A 23,327-nucleotide genomic window follows, 5' to 3' on the forward strand; every position below is an offset into this window, starting at 1 on the left:
ATCTGAGAACTTGTTAGAAATGCAAATTCTCAGGCTCCACCCCAGACCTGCTGCGTTAGACACCCTAAGGGTAGGGATCGGCAGTCTATTTTAGCCAGCTTTCCAGGTGATTCTGACGTTCCCAAGGGTGAAAACTGTGGCTGTGATGAATACGCGGGGTCTTGTACAGAGAGAGCTCAGGCTTGGATGTGGAAGGACAGAGCAGACAGGGAGGCTGCCTGGCGGGTTGGCCAGCACATCCCAGCACCTTCCCCCAGCTATAGACTTGGGTCATTGGGTCCACGCTCGGCAGCGAGTTTCTAGTCCAGTTTTTCCAACAGGGTTTTAGAGCAAGGCTGACCAGTGACTAGGCCATGTGTAAATGAATGAATGAAAGAAGGAAAGGGAGGAAGTGAGTTAGTATGGCTGTATTACTGATGGAAAGAAAGGCAAGGTGCTCCACGGAGCAGAAAAGTGAACGAACGGCATGTTCTCAGCGGCTTCCACAGCCTGAGTACAGGGCATGTAGAGAGGGCCGGAGGCGACTGAGAACAGAGGAACAGGTAGCAGAGAGCCTTGTTTGCAAGCCGGGGTGGGGGAGGGTACGGTTTGTTCTGAGGACAAGACAGGTGCTGATAGGGGGCTTGGCAGAAGACCGTAACAGGGTCAGGACCAGGCTTTAGAAAGATTAAACAGGAGAGGTGCAGACTCCCTGGAGGTCTCAGAGCTGCCTGGTTCTGGGGGAGCCAACCCTGGATTCCACTCTGGGCTCTGCCATTTTTGAGCCGAGGGACCTTGGATCCCTTGGATGAAGGTGTTTCATCTCCCCAGGCCTTGGGTTCCTCACATGTAGAAGTATAATAGCACCTTCCTCACTGGCTGGTTATGTGAGTGCTCTATTCAAAGTTCGAGTCAAACCTCAGGGACCCTGCATCTTATCTGAATTTCTTTATTAGTTTAAGAAACAAAATCTAATGTAAGGCAACTATCACCCATTTTTTTGCCAACTTGTCTATAAATACCTAAGGATATGGTTCAATTAGTCAAATACTTAATTTATTAATTTAGATACACATATGCATAAAACTTAAAAACTATACTTAAATTAAATACTTAATTTATTAACTTAGATACACATGTGCTTAAAACTAATATTACATAATATTATTAATATTACGTAAAATATTAACTTAAAAGTAAATTCAGATGGTTTTTAAAAATCAAGTAAAACCAGTTTTTTCCCACTCTGTACCAGCTGCGTCCAGTAACCATCTAAAACTACCATGAGTGAGGTCCTTCCATGCTGGCAAGAGTCCCTGAAACAGCATCCCCTAATATATTCAAAATAACGAGAGCCTCGGAAAAGACGGATGTGACACTGTTTCTTCTTTCCTGAGGGAAGTGCCCGCCAGCTCCCGTGCGCCGCGTACACATTGCTCACAGCCCTGTGCTTCGGGATTACCTCATTTCAGCCTCATCACAACCCCAGAGGGCAAGCACAAAACTTCATCCCATTTCACAGACAGGGAAACTGAGGCTTTCAGACTCCCAAAGCTTGCTTAAGAGCCTGGATTAGACCTCAGTCCTTACTCTAAAACCAAGCTCCTTAACAACCACCCTGGGCACCTTCTGAGCACACAGATGGCAGAATAACCGGGGGTAGTTATTATTATTATTTTCCCCGTGTACAACTACATAGGGTTTGGACTCCCTAGAGGTCCCCAGCCAAAATGCCAAGAGTAGAAGCTGTTTCTGGCTGTCATCTTCTCCTGGCCATCAGCAGGTAGGACAGCCGCCCAGGCCTGGTGGCATCCAGGCAGCCGTGTCCTCAACAGAGGGAGGTGTCCCCCCCCCCCCCCCACAGGATGGGCCCTTCTGCCATGTGCCCTCTGGGACCTGGTGTGTCTTTCTGATGCATATCACCACTTGTTTCTTTACTCCTCAGTTTAGAAGATAAGAGCAAGTAATTGTCTTTTATAGACACTGTAATGAAGCCTGTCATCACACAAAAGAAGTTTGCTAATAAAATAAATCAAAGCAGCAATGAAAATGAATGGGGAGCAAGCTTTTACAATTAGGTTTGTACTCGTTCTGCAGGGGAGAAAGGCACCAAGAAACGGGCTGATGGTGTAGGGGTGGGAGGGGGCGGTGTTTGCATACCCCTTGTGCTGAGGAGCCCGGCCCCCATAACAGGCAGCCATGTTCCCTGTGGGTGAGGAGGCCAGCGAGGGGCTGGACAGGGAGGGAGGGAAGGAAGCCGACAGAAGAAAGGGGCTGCAAATATGCCATCTCGTTGGTCTATGTGTGTCTGCACCCAAATATGTGGGGTCCCAGCCACATGTGGTCTGGCTGCTACAGGCTGTTCCCCACCCCCTTTGCCACCAGCCGGAGTCTTCTTCTGCTGTTGTTACCTTGGGGAGAGACAAGCACCCTGGGGCAGCCAGGCCCCCAGAGGTGCCCCATGGCTGTACCAGCCACCCTCCCCCCCCCGCCAGCCCAGTCATTCTCATCAGCTACAGGATCTGCCACTAAGTTAGAAAAACCTCTTCATGTCTCTGAGTCTCAGTTTTCTCCGTTTCGGAAATCAGGCCACGGGTTAGAAACCATGATGGTGTTGGGCAAAGGGGCAAATGCTGTATGATTTCAAGGTGGTGGTACTTCTCGTTCTTTTGCAAACAGAAATGATGAACATGGTCAAGGCTGCCACGCCCAGGCATCAAACTAAGTGCTTATCACAACTGTCCCATTACACGTGAGCACCCTGGTGAGGTAGTAGCGAGCTGTCACGCCCAGGTCACAGAAGACTGCAGCTCCCGTGAAGCCGCAGTGCCACAGGTGAAGGCCTGGTACCAACCACACTGCTGCACAAGGCAGTGCTGGGAATGGGGAGGGGTGTGTGCTCAGAGCCTTGGGCCATGGCTGTCCTGGGTCTGAGTGGCAGCTGTCTCAGCTGTGAAGGAAGGTGGGAGAGGGCCCTAACGGTACACCAGTGGGGGCCCAGGGCCATGAGCAGAACCACAGGACCTGGGATCAAGACCATCTGTGACCACATCCCACCCAGGGCGAGTCATGACCCCGTTCTGGGCCTTCAGCTTTTGTCATACTCCTGGAGGGAGAGTCCCCTCCAGTCTTGGGATCCTTCCAAATAACCAGCAAACACCACAGAGGTGCTGATCAGTGTGGAAGATGCTAAAGGGACTTGTGAAGAGTTGGGCATGCCCTACACTGGGCCCTTTCAGGCTGTTTGGGTGCTCCCAGAGGACTCAGGGGTTGACAGCAGCTTCAGCCAAACAGATCTCTATGTCTAAAGGCAGTTCCCATTCTCTTTCGGCTGTCGGTGGGTCATGGTCAAGGCAGGGAAGCTGAGGCGTAAACCCTTCCTCCCAAACCAGGACTCCTTCTGGGCTCCGGACGTCTCAGAATTCTGAGGGTGTTTGGGACAACTCACACCGCTCAGCAGATCAAGGGCATCCTGGTCCTTCAGGAAACTTCAGGCTGTTGGCCACCATGGTCAGGGCCAAAGAAACCAGAGGTCACAGCAAAGAGAAGGATTTGAAGATTGATCATTCTCTACACAAAGGAAGGTTTCCTGCCAGGCAGAGCTGGAGACGCATCCTGGCTAGCTAATGCGAGTTTAATATGGAGTTTGGGGAGCTGGATGCCGGCCTAGTCAACTCTCCAGGAGACGGTCAAAAATAGAGTGGGATAAGGTGTCCCCCACCTGCTCTGCACCACTCTGCCTCCCAAAAGGCAGGGCTAGCCCAGCTATGAGCTGGGCAATATCCGCCAGACAAAAGCATCGCTTCCACATCAGTCATTTTGTATAAAGGAAGAGTTATTGTTATGGGATGCTGGCGCCTGATCAATATCTCCTGCTTTGAAAATAAACTTCTTGGCTTGGCCTTGACATTAATCTACCATCAGGAGCCCATTATCTCAAGACCAATGTTCTGTTCTATTGACTTGCTCAATTTTTTTTTTCTCCCCCAAGATCAGACTATAATTGCATTTCTCCAGGCAGCACTTCCACTAATTGTAGCCCCACACATACAGATCCACTTGCAGGCAGCCTGGGCCACAGTACCTCCAGGGTCATTGGAGACCATGGCTGGCGGAGGCCAATGAGGGACTGAGGACATCCAGGTACCTGAGGTAGAAAAGCAGCCCTTCTAGAGCCTGTGAATTAATTAAGACATGAAGCCAGGTCCCCAATATCCCATGGAGCCATTCAAGCTGGAAAATACTCTTGCATAGAATCAGGGTTGCAAATGTTCCCACTCCTGCTCTTCATTCATAAACTGAGGGAACATGGTAATAACATTCATAATAACATACTGAGGGGCACCTGGGTGGCTCTGCTGGTTGAGCAACCAACTCTTGATCTCAGTTCAGGTCTTGATCTCAGGGTCACGAGTTCAAGCCCCAAATTGGGCTCTGGAGGCTATATTAAATTTATATATATATATATATATATATATATATATATATATATATATATATTTCCCCATTCCCAAGTACAGCTGAGCCCTGCCATCACTACAGCATTCACAAAACCGAAGCATGACTGCTTCTTATCTGGAAGAGCCTCCCAGGCCCTCCGTGCACCCTAGCCCATTCTCCAGCTAGGCAGAGTCATCTTAGTTAAATAGAAATTGGATCATATTGTCACCCTCACTGAACACTTTTGGTGAACACTCCTCATTTTGTCATGTGAGACCCTTGTGATGGTCCCTGCTCACCTCTCTGACTTCTGCTCCCATCTCTGCTCCTGCTCCAGGCCTCTGGCTTTCTCTGTTCAGTGATGAAGTCAAGCCTGGCCCTACCTCAGGGCCTTTTCACTTGCTCCTCTCTCCCCTCAGATCTTTATGTTACTTTTATCTTCTCATTATTTAAGTCTCGTATCTAACATTCCTTTTGAAGTGAAGATTTCCCTGATCTGTGTCACAGAACCTCTCATAGATCCAAACAGTGAGTCTGGCCTCACTTTGGCTCCCTCACAGCACACATCACGGTCTGAAACTGCCTTCCTGTATTAGTTAACTACTGCTGCAGGAAAAGAATACCTCCAAAATGCCCCCCCAGAGCCGCAGTAAGCAGTACCGTGAGCTTTGTGTGGCTCAGGGAGTTGGCAGTGGCTTAGCAGGACAGCTCTGCTCAGGTTTTGTCACGAGGTTGTAGTCAAGGTGTCAGCCAGGGTCACAGGCATCTGAAGGCTGGACAGGGACTGGAGACTCCCTTTCTAAGAGGCTCACCGACGTGGCTGACATGTTGATACAATGAGCAGAAGGCCTCAGCTGCTCCCCATCAGGACTTCTCCACAGAGCCGCCTGAGTGTCCTCAAAGCACGGCTGCTGGGGCTCCCAAGCAGGTGGTCCCAGAGAGGAAGGCAGAAGCCACAGTGTCTTCTATGACCATTGTTTCTAGACTTTTCTGTTGGCTACACGGGTCTGTCCTTATGGGACACATTTGAGAGGGAACCCCTTAAAGGTGCAAATACCAGAAGGCGAGGCTTCCCAGGGGGCCACTCTGGAGCTGGGCACCATACTCACTCTGGGCAGACTCACCCCTGTAGGCACTGAGCACAATGCTTGGCACATAGTGGATACTCTGTACATACTAGTCAGATGTCTGGATGAATCACTGTGGTGCGTGTCCCTGCCGGGATTGTGTGCCAACCGTTGTGCTCAGTAAGCCCTTCACATGGGAGATCTCATCCCCAAGGCTGGCTTCATGTCATCCTCTACACACGAGGAAACTGAGTCTCAGAGAAGTTAAGTACCTTCATCAAAGTCACAAATCCGGTAAGTGTCTGGGCTAGGATTTCAACCCAGGACTGCTGAGGAGGGTCCATTTAGCCCGGGCCCCGCACAGGGTGTGAGTCAAGATACTGATGAATTCCCAAATTGCCATCAGGCCAGCAGAAAGCTCTTGGTGATGCCAGCCCGGTAGGGAACCCCAAGGAGAAACTCGGGATTCCTCTCTGCTGTGCTCCCAGCTGCAGGGCTTAGGAACCCAGACTGCAGAGAAGTCCGTCCAGGGAGCCTGCTGCCTCAGCTCAGGGTGACCCAGCAGGAGGCGTACAGGTCTCAGAGGAGACCCCAGAACCTGATGCCACAGGCAGTGATTATACAGAATCTGCCATCCCTTCCCTCTCATACCTGTGACAGACATCATGAAGTGATCCCCAAAATCTTTCCCACTGAGCCCCCATTGCTGCCTTAGCATTCTCAGCACTGCTCTCCATGCACCTGCACCTGCTCGGAGCTCACGCTCTGGAGTCAGCTGAAGCTGGGTTTAAATTCTGGCTCCCCCACTCACTCACCTCGTGACCTTAGATAAGCCTGTTAGCTTCTCTGAGCCTCGGTTTCTTCTGTAAAATGGAGCGCCGTTACTATCCACCTTGTTGGGTCTCTGATGAGGCTTCGATGCGGTTGTGCATGGAGAGCTTAAACCATAGCGTTTGGCAAAGAGTAAGCACTCAGCGCCGTCAGCTATTTACTGTACCTGTTGTTACTACTGTGTTTTCCTCCTTAGTCTGTGAATGGGGGCTTAGTAGACCGTCCAAGCCTTTCAGTGAATGCATGGGAGGAGGGGACAGTGGCCTTTGGGGGCAATGGTGAATGAGAGGCAGAAATAACGTCTTCTCTGTCCCTTTCCATCCTGCAGGTGTGGATGTGTGGGGGTCGCATGGAAGATATCCCCTGCTCCAGGGTGGGCCATATCTACAGGAAGTACGTCCCCTACAAGGTTCCGGCTGGAGTCAGCCTGGCCCGGGTAAGGTGGTGACTTCCCTCGACAGGGAGGGGGATGGGCGCATCAGCACAGAAGAAACCTCCTGAGACACCTGGGACTTCAAGCCAAGTGACTCGGGTGTGAGGTTGTGCATGCTTCCCCTACCCCCAACTCTGTAGGTGAAACCCAATTTAAAATAACTTATTAAAGCCCTGCTTAACCACTCCTTCGCTGTGACCTTGAGAGGGTTGCTTAACTCCTCCGAGCCTGTGTTTCCTCTTTTGTTCAAAGGAAGCTAATTTTTCACAACTCTCAGCGTTGCCAGAGAATTAAGGAGATGGCACAGTTTCCCCAACTGTGACAGACAAGATGATTTTAGGTGCCAGACATAGGAACATTCTTATTTATATGTGTTTAAATTAATGTGCATTAGAAATTAATATGTATTCGTGTAGCAAACTTGTGATTTTTTTCAGATATGATTACTTAGGATAAAGCTGAAGTAGGTGCAGAGTTAGACCAGGAGTGATTTAAAGAAACCTGTTAGATAAATATTAATACAGGTGGGGTGGTGTGTTGGTGTGTTGGGGAAAGCCTGAGGCGAGGCACTTAAAAGTTCACGGCAGGAGGGTGACGAAAAAAATGTCAGTGTCTCTCTCTTCTCCCCGGCCTTCCCCCACTTTCGCTGCCAAAACTTGTGTGTCAAACTGTTTCATTACCTTAAAATGGTTTGTATTAATTATTGCTCGAATTAAATTGGCCACTGGCTACATATAGAACTGTGTTAGCCAGAGGCTTGTTTGGGGGGTTGGTTTTGTTTGGTTTTGGTTTTGGTTTTGGTTTTGTATTAATGATCTTCCCCTATACCTTAACATTTTAAAATATTAAGTGTCTTGGGCGGTGAGGTGACCACAAAAGAAAAATGGGGCGGGGGAAAGCCCCAGAAGGTAAAGAGGGCCGCAGAGAGGCTTGTGGGAAGCTGGACAGGTAAATAGGTAACTTTCTCAGCTGTGCCTGGTGGAGACCCCTTCCGACAGAGAGACCCCCCTGCCGCGGGAGCCTGTATGGCATCAGTCCGAACAGCCTCCTTGGGCCCAGCCGCCACCTCCCCGTCCCGTGTCACCTGACAGTCGATGCAGTGCAGAACTGTAGGCCAGGTCAGGAAGAGGCCCGGTTCTGCGAGTTACACGGAAGACCGGGCGGCTCCATCCGGCAGCGGGACCCCCCCAGACTCCATCCGCCGGGTGGGAGCTGAGCTGCGGAGGCGGCAGGGTCTGGTTTGGGGCCCGCGTTGGAGAAAAAGAGAGCCAGCAGTGCCCTCTAGTGGTAGAAGATTCCGACGAGAGCCGCATCGGCCCTCGGCACTTTGCAGCGCCCGTGGGGGCACAGCCCACGGGGGCGGGGGCGGTTCTAGATTCAGCGAGAAGGTAGGAATCACGTTTCCTCTGAGATCCCTGGCAAGCCCAGAGAAAGATGCCAGACAGGAAACCAGTGCAAAGTCACTCAGTAAGCCCAAGAGCGCGCGTGCGCGGCTCGCAACTACTGGGGGTAGTGGGACAGTGGGGACACCTCTGAGCCTGAGCAGGCTCATTTCCAAAGCAGCTTTTGCTTATCTGGTTATTTATAAGATCCACCTGGTTAAAAGGCACCACGATCTCCTGTTTATTGAACCATAGATGAACTCAATGGGTAATAGCTAACTATAGTAGCACATAAAAACTTCCTGTGAGCTAGATATCGTGCAAAGCTTCTTACATATTTGTAGAACTTAATTCTCATGTGTTTTTAATCCCTGTTTGAGAGATGAAGAGAGAGAAATGTGGAGACTTTAACTAACTAGAATTCAAGCCCACTTAGGCCTGACCGGTGCCTGGCACAGAGCAATCGTCCTTTAAACAGTGGTTGCTGCTGTTAGTGTTAATGTCTCCATCTGTTAACCAGACTGGGAAGTTTATTTCAATGTCTTCTCTGAATTTTGTGTTTAAACATTTTAATTTCTTTTTTGACTGGATCACATCAGTCTCCTGGTGACTTTAAACCAGTTAACAATCAGAGGGGGCACCCCACCTCGGTTTACAAGACCACAAAAATGCCTGAATCAAGCTCCCCTGAATTTTTATCACCGTGTCTAACTACCCTCATTGAGTTACAGATCATATTGTAAACGTTTGTTTCTTGTTTTAACATCCAAATCTGTCTAGAGCATTATCTCCTAGATCATTTTGATAGATTTGAGGGGAGGTCGTCTAAAAGTCCTAAAAGAGCCCCATAAAGAGAGAAACTGCTTAAAAGGAGAGGCATCTCTTCCTGCCACAGAAAGAGAAACTTCCTAAAGTTGTCAGATTCCAGAAGGACAAACTGCTAGAGAGCAGTGAAGTGGCAATTTAAGAAGAATGAGCTAACCAGCAGCTCGCCTGCCTCAAGAACAAGTAGATGGCCTTAGTTTGTTTACTAAATTTACCAAAAATCCTTTTTGTCTCTGCCCCTGGGAAAGGGATCTTAGAGAAGGCTGTAACAGAAACCCACTCAAACTTGCCAAAAAAAAAAGCCTCTTATTCCAAGAACTGGGCAATCCGTAATGCAAACACAAGAGCAGAGGGGCTTCAAACAGGACAGGGACCCAGAACCAGGGAGGTGTCGGGGGAAGGATGAGAGGAGCATGCGGCCTCCTAAAAATCCCAGAGTGCTTCATGTGACTCAGCAATGGAGAAGTAACAGAAGTCAGTGCCAAGGCCTTTACTTTGGTCCAGTCAACTGCACAAAAGTTCAAGATCCGGGAGAGGCATGTCTAGAAAGTGCAGGATTCATTAAAATAGTAATATAAAGAGCAATTAAAATGAAAATATGTGATTTGATCCTTTTATAACTGCAATGGTGTATCTGGGCACCTGTCCTTGGTCAGATTTGCCACTTTGGCCTGTGGTTGGAGAGAAATCTGTAGCGGTTCCTCATCCTCCCTGCGGCACGAGCAGGTGAGTGTGCCCGAGGAGCTGGGCGGGCAGACTGGGAAAGGAGAGTCTTCAGGTGTGCCAGCTTTTTCAGCTTCCTCGGGCCTCAGTTGTTTGGTTTTTTTTTTTTTTTTTTTTTTTTTTAAGAGTATTTATTTATTTATTTATTTGACAGAGATCACAAGTAGGCAGAGAGGCAGGCAAAAAGAGCAGGGAAGCGGGCTCCCTGCTGAGCTGAGAGCCCAATGCGGGGCTCAATCCCAGGACCCTGGGATCATGACCTGAGCAGAAGGCAGAGGCTTAACCCACTGAGCCACCCAGGCGTCAAGCTCAGTTTTATTTATTTTTTTTTTAAAGATTTTATTTATTTATTTGACACAGAGAGATCACAAGTAGGCAGAGAGGCAGGCAGAGAGAGAGAGGAGGAAGCAGGCTCCCTGCCGAGCAGAGAGCCCGATGCGGGACTCGATCCCAGGACCCCTGAGATCATGATCTGAGCGGAAGGCAGTGGCTTAACCCACTGAGCCACCCAGGCGCCCCAAGCTCAGTTTTAAATTAAGCCCAGCCTTGGCCATGTGGGGCCCTGGCAGGTATAACACTGTTCGTTACCTGTTTCTAACCCACTGTCAGCCTCTTCAGCACTAAGAAAGAATGAGGCATTGGCGAGGTGATTTCATGGCTTCCTAGTCCCAAACTCAAGAGTCAGCAAAATGGAGGAGTTGGTGAATTTTGCGTTTGCCATGGGCCCCCGCTCCTGCTGGCTTCCTTCCTCATTGCTCAGGAGTCAGCAAACTGTTTTTGTGTGGCCCATGAGCTAAGAATGATTTTTACACTTTCAAATAAGGTGAAAATATGAAGGAAGAATATTTCATGATATGTGAAAATCAAATGTCAATGTCCATAAAATTTAATTGGAATACAGCCACACCCATTCATTTAAGTAGTATGTCAGGCTCCTTTATAGCCACCTCGGAGTTGAGACCATATGGTCCACAAGGCCTCCCACCCCCCACCCCCTGGCCTCAGCCCCTCAGAGGGCCTGACCCTTCCGCCTGCCTGTCGCCCTCCAGAACCTGAAGCGAGTGGCGGAAGTGTGGATGGATGAGTACGCGGAGCACATTTACCAGCGCCGGCCCGAGTACCGCCACCTCTCGGCAGGGGACGTCGCTGCCCAGAAGAAGCTGCGCAGCTCCCTTAACTGCAAGAGTTTCAAGTGGTTTATGACCAAGATCGCCTGGGACCTGCCCAAATTCTACCCACCCGTGGAGCCCCCAGCCGCAGCTTGGGGGGAGGTGAGTCCTGAGGGGCCTGGGCCGGGTGCATAAGTGGGGCCCAGTGCAAGAAGGTAGAGCTCTCCCGATTGTGGTGGGGGTTTTCGTTTGCTACTTAATACTCTAAGTAGGGAAAAATTAAAATATTAAATTATTAGCAGAAATTTTATCATTCATCTTCCCACTCTGCAGAGCCAGTTTTACATGCAAACAGAAGAGCATTTAACTCACAGGCCAGATGGGTGCAATTTCACTATCTGTATTTCAGCCCTTGTACGTGCATATGTATTTCTTGCCAGAACAGTGCAAACCCTGCACGAAACGGACTCCGCCAATCTTATTTCACTTGTTGATAATGTGTGCTTTCTACCAAGATGCTCTCCCTGCAGCTTGCTGATGCGTGAGCAAGGGTGGAAGGAAAGCAGGCTGTGGGCTGTCCTTTTCTCCCTTCTGTGCGGTTATCTGCTGCTGGTGAGGGAAGTGGTGGCTGCTTCCAGGGCAATCACGCAAGTAAGAGGATACAGTAGAGCTCCTCAGCCCAGAATGCTGTGGCCCTCCTTTGTGCGGTCTAGTCATGGTTGGAAAGGAAGTGTGGCCTTCAGACCTGCCAGCACCCCACTTAGTCCTAGCCGTAACTTGAGTCTTGCCGAACTGCTGTGCGAGCGAGACCTCTGGGATTCTGTACGTGGGGGGCATCCCAGATGCCGTATGCAAACACAGAAGGAAGGCACATCGGATGCTCGTGTAATGTGTCAGCACCTCTGCTCACACGCAGGCTCTATTATACTATCAGATCTCACTCACAGATTCAAAGATCAAATGCTAAAAATCTTAAGACAACAATGGGATTCCTGGGTGACTCAGTCGGTTGCGTGTCTGACTCTTGGTTTCGGCTCAGGTCGTGATCTCGGGGTTGTGAGATGGAGCCCTGAGTTGGGCTTTGTGCTCACTGCAGAGTCTGCTTGAAGTGCTTGTGCACGCGCTCTCTCGCTCTCTCGCTCTCTGCCCCTCCCCACCTTTAAAACAAATAAATAAATCTTAAAAAAGAAAAAAATTAAGACAATGATAGCAGAACTTTAAACCAATGGCGGGCCGTTCTGACTGAGGGGCCTTGGGCCGTTGCCCATGTCACACACTGATGAAGCCAGTCCTGCTGGGGAAGGTATGCCATCTTCTGGGGGGAGAAACACTCCATCACCAGATTCTGGCTCTTGGGTTTCTGAACTGAGAGGATCCATTCCCTGATAGATGGATGTATTGAGGCTTGGGGACAAGGAGCATAAGAGTTGGGTCACCTTCACTTGTAGGTGATAGAAGTCCAATTTAAAGTGAAAAGAGAAATTTATTAATTCTCTTAGAAACTTTGGGTAGCTGTGGCTTCAGACACACCTGGATCCAGGGGCTCAAATGATGTCAGTTTCTTTTTCTCCTATTTACCTCTGCTTCCTTTTGTGTCAGCTTCACACTGAGGGTAGCAAGACGGTTTCTAGAAGCTCAAAGCTGACAAACCTTGGCCATTCAGCAAAAAGGTATATGGCTCCTTCCCAGTGAAGCCAGCTAAGTTATTACTTTGGTCTGCAGTGATCCCTGTGGCCACTGGAGGAAGGGGACAACCAGGGATAGGACAGATACTCTGACAGGCCGCAGGGTGGGCAAGGCACAGTAGCCCCATAGAAAACCAGGGTGTTTTACCAGAGGAAGGACAGATGCATTGGGGCCAGCAGAAATGACTTGTTCATGACCTTTCCTGACTAAGCCGTCTGGCCAGCCCTACCCAACCCCTGCACAAATATTCTAGAGGACATGTCATGGGGACTTCCCTCATGAAGCTCTTCATTTCTTTGCCAGTTTCTGGGCCTTCTCCCCTTCTCCCCTGTATTAGGTCAGTCCTCTGAGAAACAGACACCAAAAGACCTGTTGGGGCAACACCTGAGAGAAGTAATGAGAAGGGAGCCAGGAAAGGCTGCGAGATTGATGTGGGGCTGGTCTGCCCTCCGGGAGGGGGTTAGAGGAGAAAGAAGGGCTGGGGTAGGAGGAGTCGCACATTGCAAGGATGCTCTGAGGAAGCTTGAGCCAAGTAACTGAGCTGGATCAGAGGAGTCTGGCGTCCGCCAGGAACGGGCCTGCTGCAGTACCCCCGTGCCCTCCGATGCTGGTTGGAAGCAGCCCACGGGGAGCATGGCTCCATTCAGACACGTGGATTCCCTCCACGGCTGCTGGGCAATCAGACTCCCTGCAACAGGATAACTGAGTGGCACATTTTCACGGCCACCACACCGCCAAACCCTCCATCAAAATGGAGTGCTTCTGTGGGCCAGGAACTCCAGGATGTGGCACCTGCACTATGGCCGTCAGCTAGTAAGGCCACTCCTGGCTCCTAACTGGGAGCCGCTCGGCCTTCCACTCCTAGCCCAGGACTCCTCCGGGCACACACCACATGTGGCTCACCGCATCTCCTAGTGTTCTGGGGAAGGAGAACCTTTTGTTATTTACCTGCTCTAAAAGGCAGAGAGTCTGAGACCCCACAGCAAAGGTGTCACTTCCTTTTCTAGAGTGGTTTTCAAGGTATGGTCCCTGGGTCTCCCAGAAGGGGAATCAAATTCAGTTCCTGGACTTAGTGGATCAAATTCTCTGGGAGCGGAGCCAGGGAGTCCTTTGAATACCACCCCCACACCTTTAGGGCCCCACCCCAGCCCACCACCCTGTGACTGCAGGCTCTAGGACAAAGGCCTAGAGGAGCTCCTCTCTGCGGGCTGAGCATTCTGTTACTGAGAGGCACAGGGAACTTCCCCCAGCCCAGGCCAGGCTTTTTTAAAACCGGCAGAGCTTTCCCCATCCCGTGTCTCTGTTGGGTTCCCTCATCCCACCCTGGCATGGTCCCAGAGGGTTATCTCAAGGTGCTCACTGGTCCCCCCTTTCTGTCTCTATCAGATCCACAATGTGGGCACGGGGCTATGTGCTGACACGAAGCATGGGGCCCTGGGCTCCCCGCTGAGGCTGGAGAGCTGCGTCCGGGGCCGCGGGGAGGCCGCCTGGAACACCATGCAGGTAAGGGCCACTCCTCGGGGCCCGGCAGCCAGCTCCCCCCGCTCTGTGTGTGGCCTGGAATGCTCATGTGATCTGGGCCTCAGGGGAGAACTGATGGCTCAATGATGACAGACAAAAGTCAGCCCAGGGGATAAGTTATAAGAGCTTCCTGAACACCTTGGAAAGAGGAATCCTTCCCAGTGCAATAAAATCACCAGTCTGGTCTATTAGTTGTACCATAGACTCTCAGCCCACATGGCCTTCAACGGAAAGGAATCTACTGGCTCATATCACTGAAAAGCTTAAATGATGTTCAGGGGGACCCCTCCAGGGTCTCAACTCTGTCTTCTCTCCCTGGGCTTAATCCTTCACCTGGCTCTTCCCATGTGGTGGCAGATGGGACCGCCAGCAGCAAAGGCTTCCAGTCCCTCCATGAAAAGGCAGTCCTGGAAAAGCCCTGGGGCACTCATGTATGGGCTTTCCTAAGCCAGTTACAATAGGGATGTGATGAGTCCTTGTATTGATTAGGCCCAGGTCACATACCCACTCCTGGAGCCAGTGCGGCCAGCCTCACCCGAAGGATGGGAGGAGAGTGGAGAGGGCGGCCTCCCCAGGAGATCATGCCCACGGGGTGTTACCAGAAGAATGAAGAGGGCAAGCCAGCAGTGCAGGGAAAGGCACCACTTTCAAGAAACTGCATTTAGCTTGCTTTCTGTGGTCCCCGCCTCCAAGCAATTAACCCAAATCACGCCACATCCACCACATCCACTGAATCTTGGTTCAAAGGTACATTTTTATAGTCTCCTTACTATGTTTTCTGGCATTTTGGAAGAGCACACGGATAGAAGCCTATATTGTGGGTCCTCTGCTAAAGCAGAGCTCAGGAGAGGAGCATGGCGTGCGTGCTGAGAAGGAACAGCACTGCCTCTCAGATGGGCATAGTGCCCAGCCTGGCAGTGTCTGCTCCTCCCTCGGAAGTCCTTGTTGCTCTCCCTCCTCCTTTTTGACAACAATTCTATTAGAAGTGTCTCCCCTTCACGGATTCTCCTGAGTTCTCCAAGGTAGCATGTGGCTGCTCCCCACACCCACCCCACCTTAGGACCCTAAAAGAGACGAGGAACAGCCAGGGCCTGGATAGAATGTGCCCAAGTTGCTCAGCCTAGAAGAGCCTCACTGTGTGGCAGAGAGTCCACATAAACGCCTGAGGGGTTCCCACAAATGAGCAACAAAATGGCGCCTGGGGGTGTGGCTGTGCTCACCTCCCCACTCTGAAATGGGAAGCATGGTGGCCCGGTTGCCCCAGTGGGATCTGTATCCCCCAGGGCTCTCAACCACCCTGAGTGAAGAACTGTAGTGAGCCTGTGAAGGGAGAATCGTGAATCTAAAATGCAGCCCCTAAGTTACAGGGGGGCCTGGGAAACAAAACATCAGGAGGCAGGAGCCGCCGGTACCACTCCTTTGCCACCATTGTGTCCGCTGCTGGCCAGGGTGGAGTGGAGCAATAGGGACTGGACTTACCCTCCTACCAGAAACGACTGAAAAACAGACAATATGTGGAAAACTGTTTTCAAGAGAACAGACATTGGCCAGTGGAGGATGGTTATCCTCAAGGGATAGCAAGCAGATAAGGCCTACGGCTGTCCCAGTACTTCCTGGGTGAGGAGAGCACCAGACACAGAGGGAACTTGTGAGATTTACCAAGTTCCCCTTGGACATTTGCTGGAGTACTGAGGGCGCCATGCCCAGTGCTCACACAGGGCCAGAGATGGTGAGCGCTCTCCCCAGCCCCGCTGGAAAACAACAGGATTCTATTTGAGAGACTGACATTGCAATTGAAACCGTCCCTCAAAGAAAAATCCAGGCCCACATGGATTCACTGGTGAATTCTACAAAACAGTTAAAGATATGTTACCAATTCCACAGAAACTTTTCCAGAAAAGGAAGGAATACATTGGTGAGGCCAGCATTACCTAAATAGCAATAACAAGACTAAGACATGATAAGAAAATTGCAGATCAGTATCCCTCGTGCACATAGATGCAAAAATTCTAAGCAAAATTTTAGAAAATCCTATCCAGCAGTATATAGAAAGGATAATCCACTATGACTAAGTGTAACTTATCCCTGGAATGCATGGTGGGCTTAATTAGAAAATTAGAAAAATCCTGATTTTAGAAAATCAGGACACCTTGGTGGCTCAGTTGGGCTCAGGTCATGATCCCAGGACCCTCGGATCGAGTCCCACATTGGGCTTCTTGCTCTGGAGGGAGCCTGCTTCTCCCTTTGCCACCCTCCCTGCTTGTGATCTCTCTCTCTCTCTCTATGACAACTAAATGAATAAAATCATTAAAAAGAAAAGAAAAAGGTAATTAATCAATATATTCATCGTGTTAAGTAAAAAAGAAAAACCAGGGACACCTGGGTGGCTCAGTGGGTTAAGCTTCTAGCCTTCAGCTCAGGTCATGATCTTGGGGTCCTGGGATCAAGCCCCGCATCAGGCTCTCCGCTCAGCAGGGAGCCTGCTCCCCCCCCCCCCCCGCCTTCCTGCCTCTCTGCCTACTTGTGATCTCTGTCAAATCCTTAAAGAGAAAAAAAAAAAGAAAGAAAGAAAAACCATATAATCACCTTTACGCCTTTACCCAGAAAAAACATTTGACAAAATCCAACATTCATTTTTGATAAAAACTCCCAGCAAACCAGGAATAAAGGTAACTCCCTCAACTTGATCAAGATTGTCTAAAAAAAAAAAGCCTGCAGCTAACACCATACTTAATGGTGAAAATCTGAATGCTTTCTACCCCTAAGATCAGGAACAAGAAAGGGATTCTGACCTCACCATTTCTGTTTGAACTGTACTAAAAGTTCTACCCTGTGGCTAGAAAAAGGAAAGTCCTACAGGCGGGCAAAGAAGGAAAGCAATGATTATTTGCAGACTCTGATCATCTTGGTGGAAAATTCAATCGAATCTACGAGAAACTACCAGAACTAATAAATGGACTTATCAAAGTTGTAAGATACAAAAGTCAACTTACTGTATATATGAATAATGAAGAATCAGAAATTAAAATTAAAAACAAGCACTTATTAGAACAAAAAAAATATATGAAATCCTCAGGCCTGTCACTGACAAAAGACCTGTACACTGAAAACTACAAAACATTTTTGGTAGAAATGAGAGAAGTCCTAAGTAAGTGGAGATCGTGCCGTGTCCACAGGTTGGACATGAGGTCTTTCCAGACCATTATGCAAATTCATCACAATCCTAACATCTTAGCAGGCTTTTCTTACAGAAAGTGAAAAGCTGATTGTAAAATTCCCATGGAAATGGACAGGACCTAGATAGCCGAAACAACTTGCAAAAAGAACCCCAAAGTTAGGGCACCTGGGTGGCCCAGTGGGTTAAAGCCTCTGCCTTCGGCTAAGGTCATGATCCCAGGGTCCTGGGATGGAGCCCCACATCAGGTTCTCTGCTCCACAGGGAGCCTGCTTCCTCCTCTCTCTCTCTGCCTGCCTCTCTGCCTACTTGTAATCTCTGTCTGTCAAATAAATAAAATCTTAAAAAAAAAAAAAAGAACCCCAAAGTTAAAGGACGCACACTGCCTAATTTCAAGATATATAACGGTCAGTAATCAAGAAAGTGCGGTATTGGCATAAAGAAAAATCAATAGAACAGAATCAAGAGACCAAAAATAGACCCACATGCACGTGGACAATCAATTTTTGCCAGTGTTTAAAGGCAGTTCGGTGGAGAAGAGATAGTCTTTTCAACAAATGGTGCTGGAACAATTAGATATTCATAGGCCCCCAAAATTCTTCAATACATACCTTATATTATATGAGAAAAATTAACTCACAATGGTGCATTGACTTAAAACCTAAAACCTTTTAGAAGAAAATGTAGACAAAAGTGTTTGTGACCTTTGCTAAAGCACTCACAAGTTTTGTGAGTTTTATCTTAGATAAAACACCAAAGCACAATCCATAAAAGAGAAACACTGATAAATTGGACTTTTTTAAAAACAAAACAAGGGGCGCTTGGGTGGCTCAGTGGGTTAAGCCTCTGCCTTCAGCTCAGGGTCTGGGATCGAGCCCCACATCAGGTTCTCTGCTCCACAGGGAGCCTGCTTCCCCCTTTCTCTCTGCCTGCCTCTCTGCCTACTTGTGATCTCTCTCTCTCTGTCAAATAAATAAAATCTTTTAAAAAATTAAAATAAAATAAAAATAAAGCAAAGAACTTCTGTTCTTTAAAAGACACTGTTGAGAAAATAGGCAAGGCACAGACTGGAAGGAGATGTTTACAAAACATGTGTCTGATAAAAGACTTGGACCCAGAATACATAAAACTCTCAAAACTCAGTAAGAAAACAATCCGATTGAAAAATGGGTGAAAGATTTGTACAGACAGTTTAACAAAGAATGTATATTAGTGGCAAATAAACACATTAAAAATGCTTAACTCCATTGTAAAAATGGAAATTAAAATTCAGAAGACTGACCATACCAAGAGTTGGCAAGAATGTAGGGGAACTGGAAGAATACACTGCTGCTTGGAATGTAAATGGTACAAGCACTTTCGAAAACAATTTGGCAGTTTCTTAGTTAAACATTCATCTATTTTATGATCCAGCCATACTGCTCTGAGGTATTTGTCCAAGGGAAAAGAAGGTATATGTCTACACAGTGACTTGTACACAAATGTTCATAGCCGCTTTATTTGTAATAACCAAAAACGGAGAGCCACCTAGATGTCTAACAGGTAAAAGGTGTGTATTGCAGTGAAATACTACTTAGCAATGGCAAGGAACAGACTATTCATAAATGCTGTCATAAAAAAATGATGAGTGGAAGAAATCAGACCAAAAAATACATACTGTAGTCCTGGGCTGCAAGGTCGGTTCAACATCCACAAATCAACTAATGTGATAGAATACGTTAATAAAAGAAAGAAGAGGAACCATATGACACTCTCAGTAGATGCTGAAAAAGCATTTGACAAAGTACAGCATCCTTTTTTTTTTTTTTAAAGATTTTATTTATTTGACAGACAGAGATCTCAAGTAGGCAGAGAGCTAGGCAGAGAGAGAGAGGAGGAAGCAGGCTCCCTGCCGAGCAGAGAGCCCGATGCCGGGCTCGATCCTAGGACCCTGAGATCATGACCTGAGCCAAAGGCAGAGGCTTAACCCACTGAGCCACCCAGGTGCCCCCAGCATCCTTTTTTTTTTTTTTTTTTTTAAAGATTTTATTTATTTATTTGTCAGAGAGAGAGCAAGCGAGAGCGAGCACAGGCAGACAGAGTGGAAGGCAGAGTCAGAGGGAGAAGCAGGCTCCCTGCGGAGCAAGGAGCCCGATGTGGGACTCGATCCCAGGACACTGGGATCATGACCTGAGCCGAAGGCAGCTGCTTAACCAACTGAGCCACCCAGGCGTCCCCCCAGCATCCTTTCTTGATCAAAGCTCTTCACAGTGTAGGGATAGAGGGTACATACCTCAATATCATCAAAGCCATCTATGAAAAACCCACAGCAAATATCATTCTCAATGGGGAAAAACTGAGAGCTTTTCCTCTGAGGTCAGGAACACGGCAGGGATGTCCACTATCACCACTGCTATTCAACACAGTAATAGAAGTCCTAGTCTTGGCAATCAGACAACAAAAAGAAATTAAAGGCATCCAAATCGGCAAAGAAGAAGTCAAACTCTCACCCTTTGCAGATGATATACTTTATGTGGAAAACCCAAAAGAATCCACCCCAAAACTGCTAGAACTCCTATAGGAATTCAGTAAAGTGTCAGGATATAAAGTCAATGCACAGAAATCAGTTGATTTTCTAACACCAACAAGAAGACAGAAGACAGAGAAATTAAGGAGTCTATCCCATTTATAATTGCACCCAAAACCATAAGATACCTAGGAATAAATGTAATCAAAGAGGCCAAGAATCTATACTCAGAAAACTATAAAATACTCATGAAAGAAACTGAGGAAGACACAAATGGAAAGGCATTCCATGCTTATGGATTGGAAGAACAAATATTGTGAAAATGCCTATGCTACCTAGAGCAATGTACACACTTAATGCAATCCCTATCAAAATACCATCAACTTTTTTCAAAGAAATGAAACAAATAATCCTAAAATTTGTACAGAACCAGAAAAGAACCTGAGTAGCCAGCGGAATGTTGAAAAAGAAAACCAAAGATGGTGGCATCACAATTCTGGACTCCAAGCTCTATTATAAAGCTGTAATCAAGACAGTATGGTACTGGCACAAAAACAGACACATAGATCAGTGGAACAGAATAGAGAGCCCAGAAATTGACCCTCAACTCTATGGTCAACTGATCTTTGACAAAGCAGGAAAGAATGTCCAATGGAAAAAACAGCCTCTTCAACAAATGTTTTGTTGGGAAAATTGGACAGCCACATGCAGAAGAACAAAACTGGACCATTTCCTTACACCACACACAAAAATGGACTCAAAATAGATGAAAGACCTAAATGTGAGAAAGGAATCCATCAAAATCCTTGAGAAAAACACAGGCAGCAACCTCTTCGACCTCGGCTGCAACAACTTCTTCCTAGAAACATTGCCAAAGCTGAGGGAAAGCAAGGGCAAAAATGAACTATTGGGACTTCATCAAGATCAAAAGCTTTTGCACAGCAAAGGAAACAGTCAACAAAACCAAAATACAACTGACAGAATGGGAGAAGATATTTGCAAATGACATATCAGATAAAGGGCTAGTATCCAAAATCTATAAAGAATTTATCAAACTCAACACCCAAAGAACAAATAATAATCCAATCAAGAAATGGGCAGAGGAGGGACGCCTGGGTGGCTCAGTTGGTTAAGCAGCTGCCTTCGGCTCAGGTCATGACCCCAGCGTCCTGGGATCGAGTCCCACATCAGGCTCCTTGCTCAGCAGGAAGCCTGCTTCTCCCTCTGCCTCTGCCTGCCACTCTGTCTGCCTGTGCTCACTCTCTCTGACAAAAAAAAAAGAGAAATGGGCAGAGGACATGAACAGACATTTCTGCAAAGAAGACATCCAGATGGCCAACAAACACACGAAAAAGTGCTCCACATCACTTGGCATCAGGGAAATACAAATCAAAACCACAATGGAACAGCTAAAATTAACAAGTCAAGAAACAACAGATGTTGGTGAGGACGCGAAGAAAGGGGAACACTCCTATACTGTTGGTGAGAATGCTAGCTGATGCAGCCACTCTGGAAAACAGTATGGAGGTTCCTCAAAAAGCTGAAAATAGTGTTACCCTATGACCCAGCATTCACACTACTGGGTATTATTTACCCTGAAGATACAAATATAGTGATCCAAAGGGGCACATGCACCCAAATGTTTATAGCAGCAATGTCCACAATAGCCAAACTATGGAAAGAACCTAGATGTCCATCAACACATGAATGGATAAAGACAATGTGGTGTGTGTATATATATATATATATATATATAGAGAGAGAGAGAGAGAGAGAGTATATATTATATAAAGAGTATATATATAATATATATACTCTCTCTTTCTCTCTCTCTCTCTCTATATATATATATACACCACATTGTCTTTATCCATTCATGTGTTGATGGACATCTAGGTTCTTTCCATAGTTTGGCTATATATATATATAGAGAGAGAGTATATATTATATAAAGAGTATATATATAATATATATACTCTCTCTTTCTCTCTCTCTCTCTCTCTCTATATATATATATACACACACAATGGAATGTTATACAGCCATCAAAAATTGAAATCTTGCCTTTTGCAGCAATGTGGATGGAACTGGAGGGTATTATGCTAAGCGAAATAAGTCAGTCAGAGAAAGACCCTTATAATATGATCTCACTGATGTGAGGAATTTGAGAAACAAGACAGAGGATCATAGGGGAAGGGAAGGAAAAATCAAGACAAAACCAGAGAGGGAGATAAACCATAAGAGACTTTTAATCTCAGGAAGCAAACTGAGGATTGCTGTAATGGAGGTGGATAGGAGGGATGGGGTGGCTGTGTTGCTGTATGGTGGACACTGGGGACAGTATGTGCTATGGTGAATGCTATGAATTGTGTAAGACTGATGTATCACAGACCTTTACCCCAAAACAAATAATACCTTATATTATATACAAATACCTTATAATCTAAAAATATATATACCTTAGGATCCCTTTTATTTAAAATTCTAGAACTTGCAAACTTATCTTTATTGATGGAAAACAGAGGAGTGGTTGCCCAGAGGCATGGGGAATGAGGAGGGACAGGAGAAAGAGACCACAGAGGAAGTGAGGATACTTCAGGGGTGATGGATATATTCATGACCTCTATGATGGTGGTGGTTTCACAGCTGTAAACAAGTCAGATTTATCAAATTGTGCATTTCCAGTGTGTGCAATCGATGGTATGCCAGCTAGTCTTCAGTAAAGCTGCTGGCAGGGGGGAAGTGCTTCTCAGCCAAATGCAATATGTGAACCTGGTTTGGATCCTGATTTAAACTGTGAAAAGAAACTTACAAGGCTAGAGCACTTGACCTCTAGCTACTTGATGACATTGAGGACTTTGTGGTAACTTTTTATTTCCATAACGGCACCTTGGTAAAATCTTTACACCGGACATGTTGTGAGGTCTGTTATTTGCTTCAGAATAGTGTCGGGGTGGGGGGTCATAGAGGGGGTTAAACTGTAACAAGATCCGCTGTGAGTGGTAACTGTTGAAGCTGGGTGACTGGAACAGGCGTGGTCAATACTGTTTTCTGGATCTCTGTGTTTAACGTTTTCCATCACTCCAAAAAAGAGAAAGTCCCCTGGTTTTGCTGTCCCTGTGATGATGTCCCTGTATATACAGGTGTTCACCTTCACCTGGAGAGAGGACATCCGGCCCGGAGATCCCCAGCACACCAAGAAGTTCTGCTTTGACGCCATCTCCAACACGAGCCCAGTCACCCTGTATGACTGCCACAGCATGAAGGGCAACCAGCTGTGGAAGTACCGCAAAGTAAGGCAGTCTATGTGGGCAACCGGCTTGATTTTTAAAAAGACAAGCAGATAGGGGCACCTGGGTGGCTCAGTGGGTTAAAAAGACAAGCAGATAAACACTCCATGCCTCCATCCTACTCCCCCACAGAGCCCACTCCCTCACATATTTGTACCACAAACCCGCCATGCCCGACTTCTCAGTCATTCGAGAGAAGCCAGGAATCCAGATTTTTATGTGGAATCTTTAGGATCTTAAATGTTGGCAACCGAGTCCACTAAAAAACACACACAAACCAAAGACACCATGAAAACCAGTGAAACTGGGCCAGAGACAAGCAGACTTAGGGCCAGGCCAAAAGTGGGCCACTTTCTCTAC

General features: G+C 47.5%; 1 protein-coding gene across 2 annotated transcripts in view; it reads left to right on the forward strand.

Moving 5' to 3' along the window:
- GALNT10 (polypeptide N-acetylgalactosaminyltransferase 10) overlaps nt 1-23,327 on the forward strand; it is a 213,986-nt gene that overhangs the window by 186,467 nt on the left and 4,192 nt on the right. For both annotated transcript variants that reach the window (XR_006606628.1, XM_045079595.1), the window contains exons 8-11: nt 6,646-6,753; nt 10,730-10,951; nt 13,862-13,978; nt 22,821-22,970. Coding sequence is in view for 1 of the 2 variants with exons in the window: in XM_045079595.1 (XP_044935530.1) it covers nt 6,646-6,753; nt 10,730-10,951; nt 13,862-13,978; nt 22,821-22,970 (597 nt within the window). In the remaining variant the exon portion in view is untranslated. The remainder of the gene's footprint in view (nt 1-6,645; nt 6,754-10,729; nt 10,952-13,861; nt 13,979-22,820; nt 22,971-23,327) is intronic.

This window comes from Mustela putorius, unplaced genomic scaffold (genome assembly GCF_011764305.1).
Source record: "Mustela putorius furo isolate JIRA1106 unplaced genomic scaffold, ASM1176430v1.1 tig00000407_pilon_pilon_pilon, whole genome shotgun sequence".
Taxonomy (NCBI): Eukaryota; Metazoa; Chordata; class Mammalia; order Carnivora; family Mustelidae; genus Mustela; species Mustela putorius.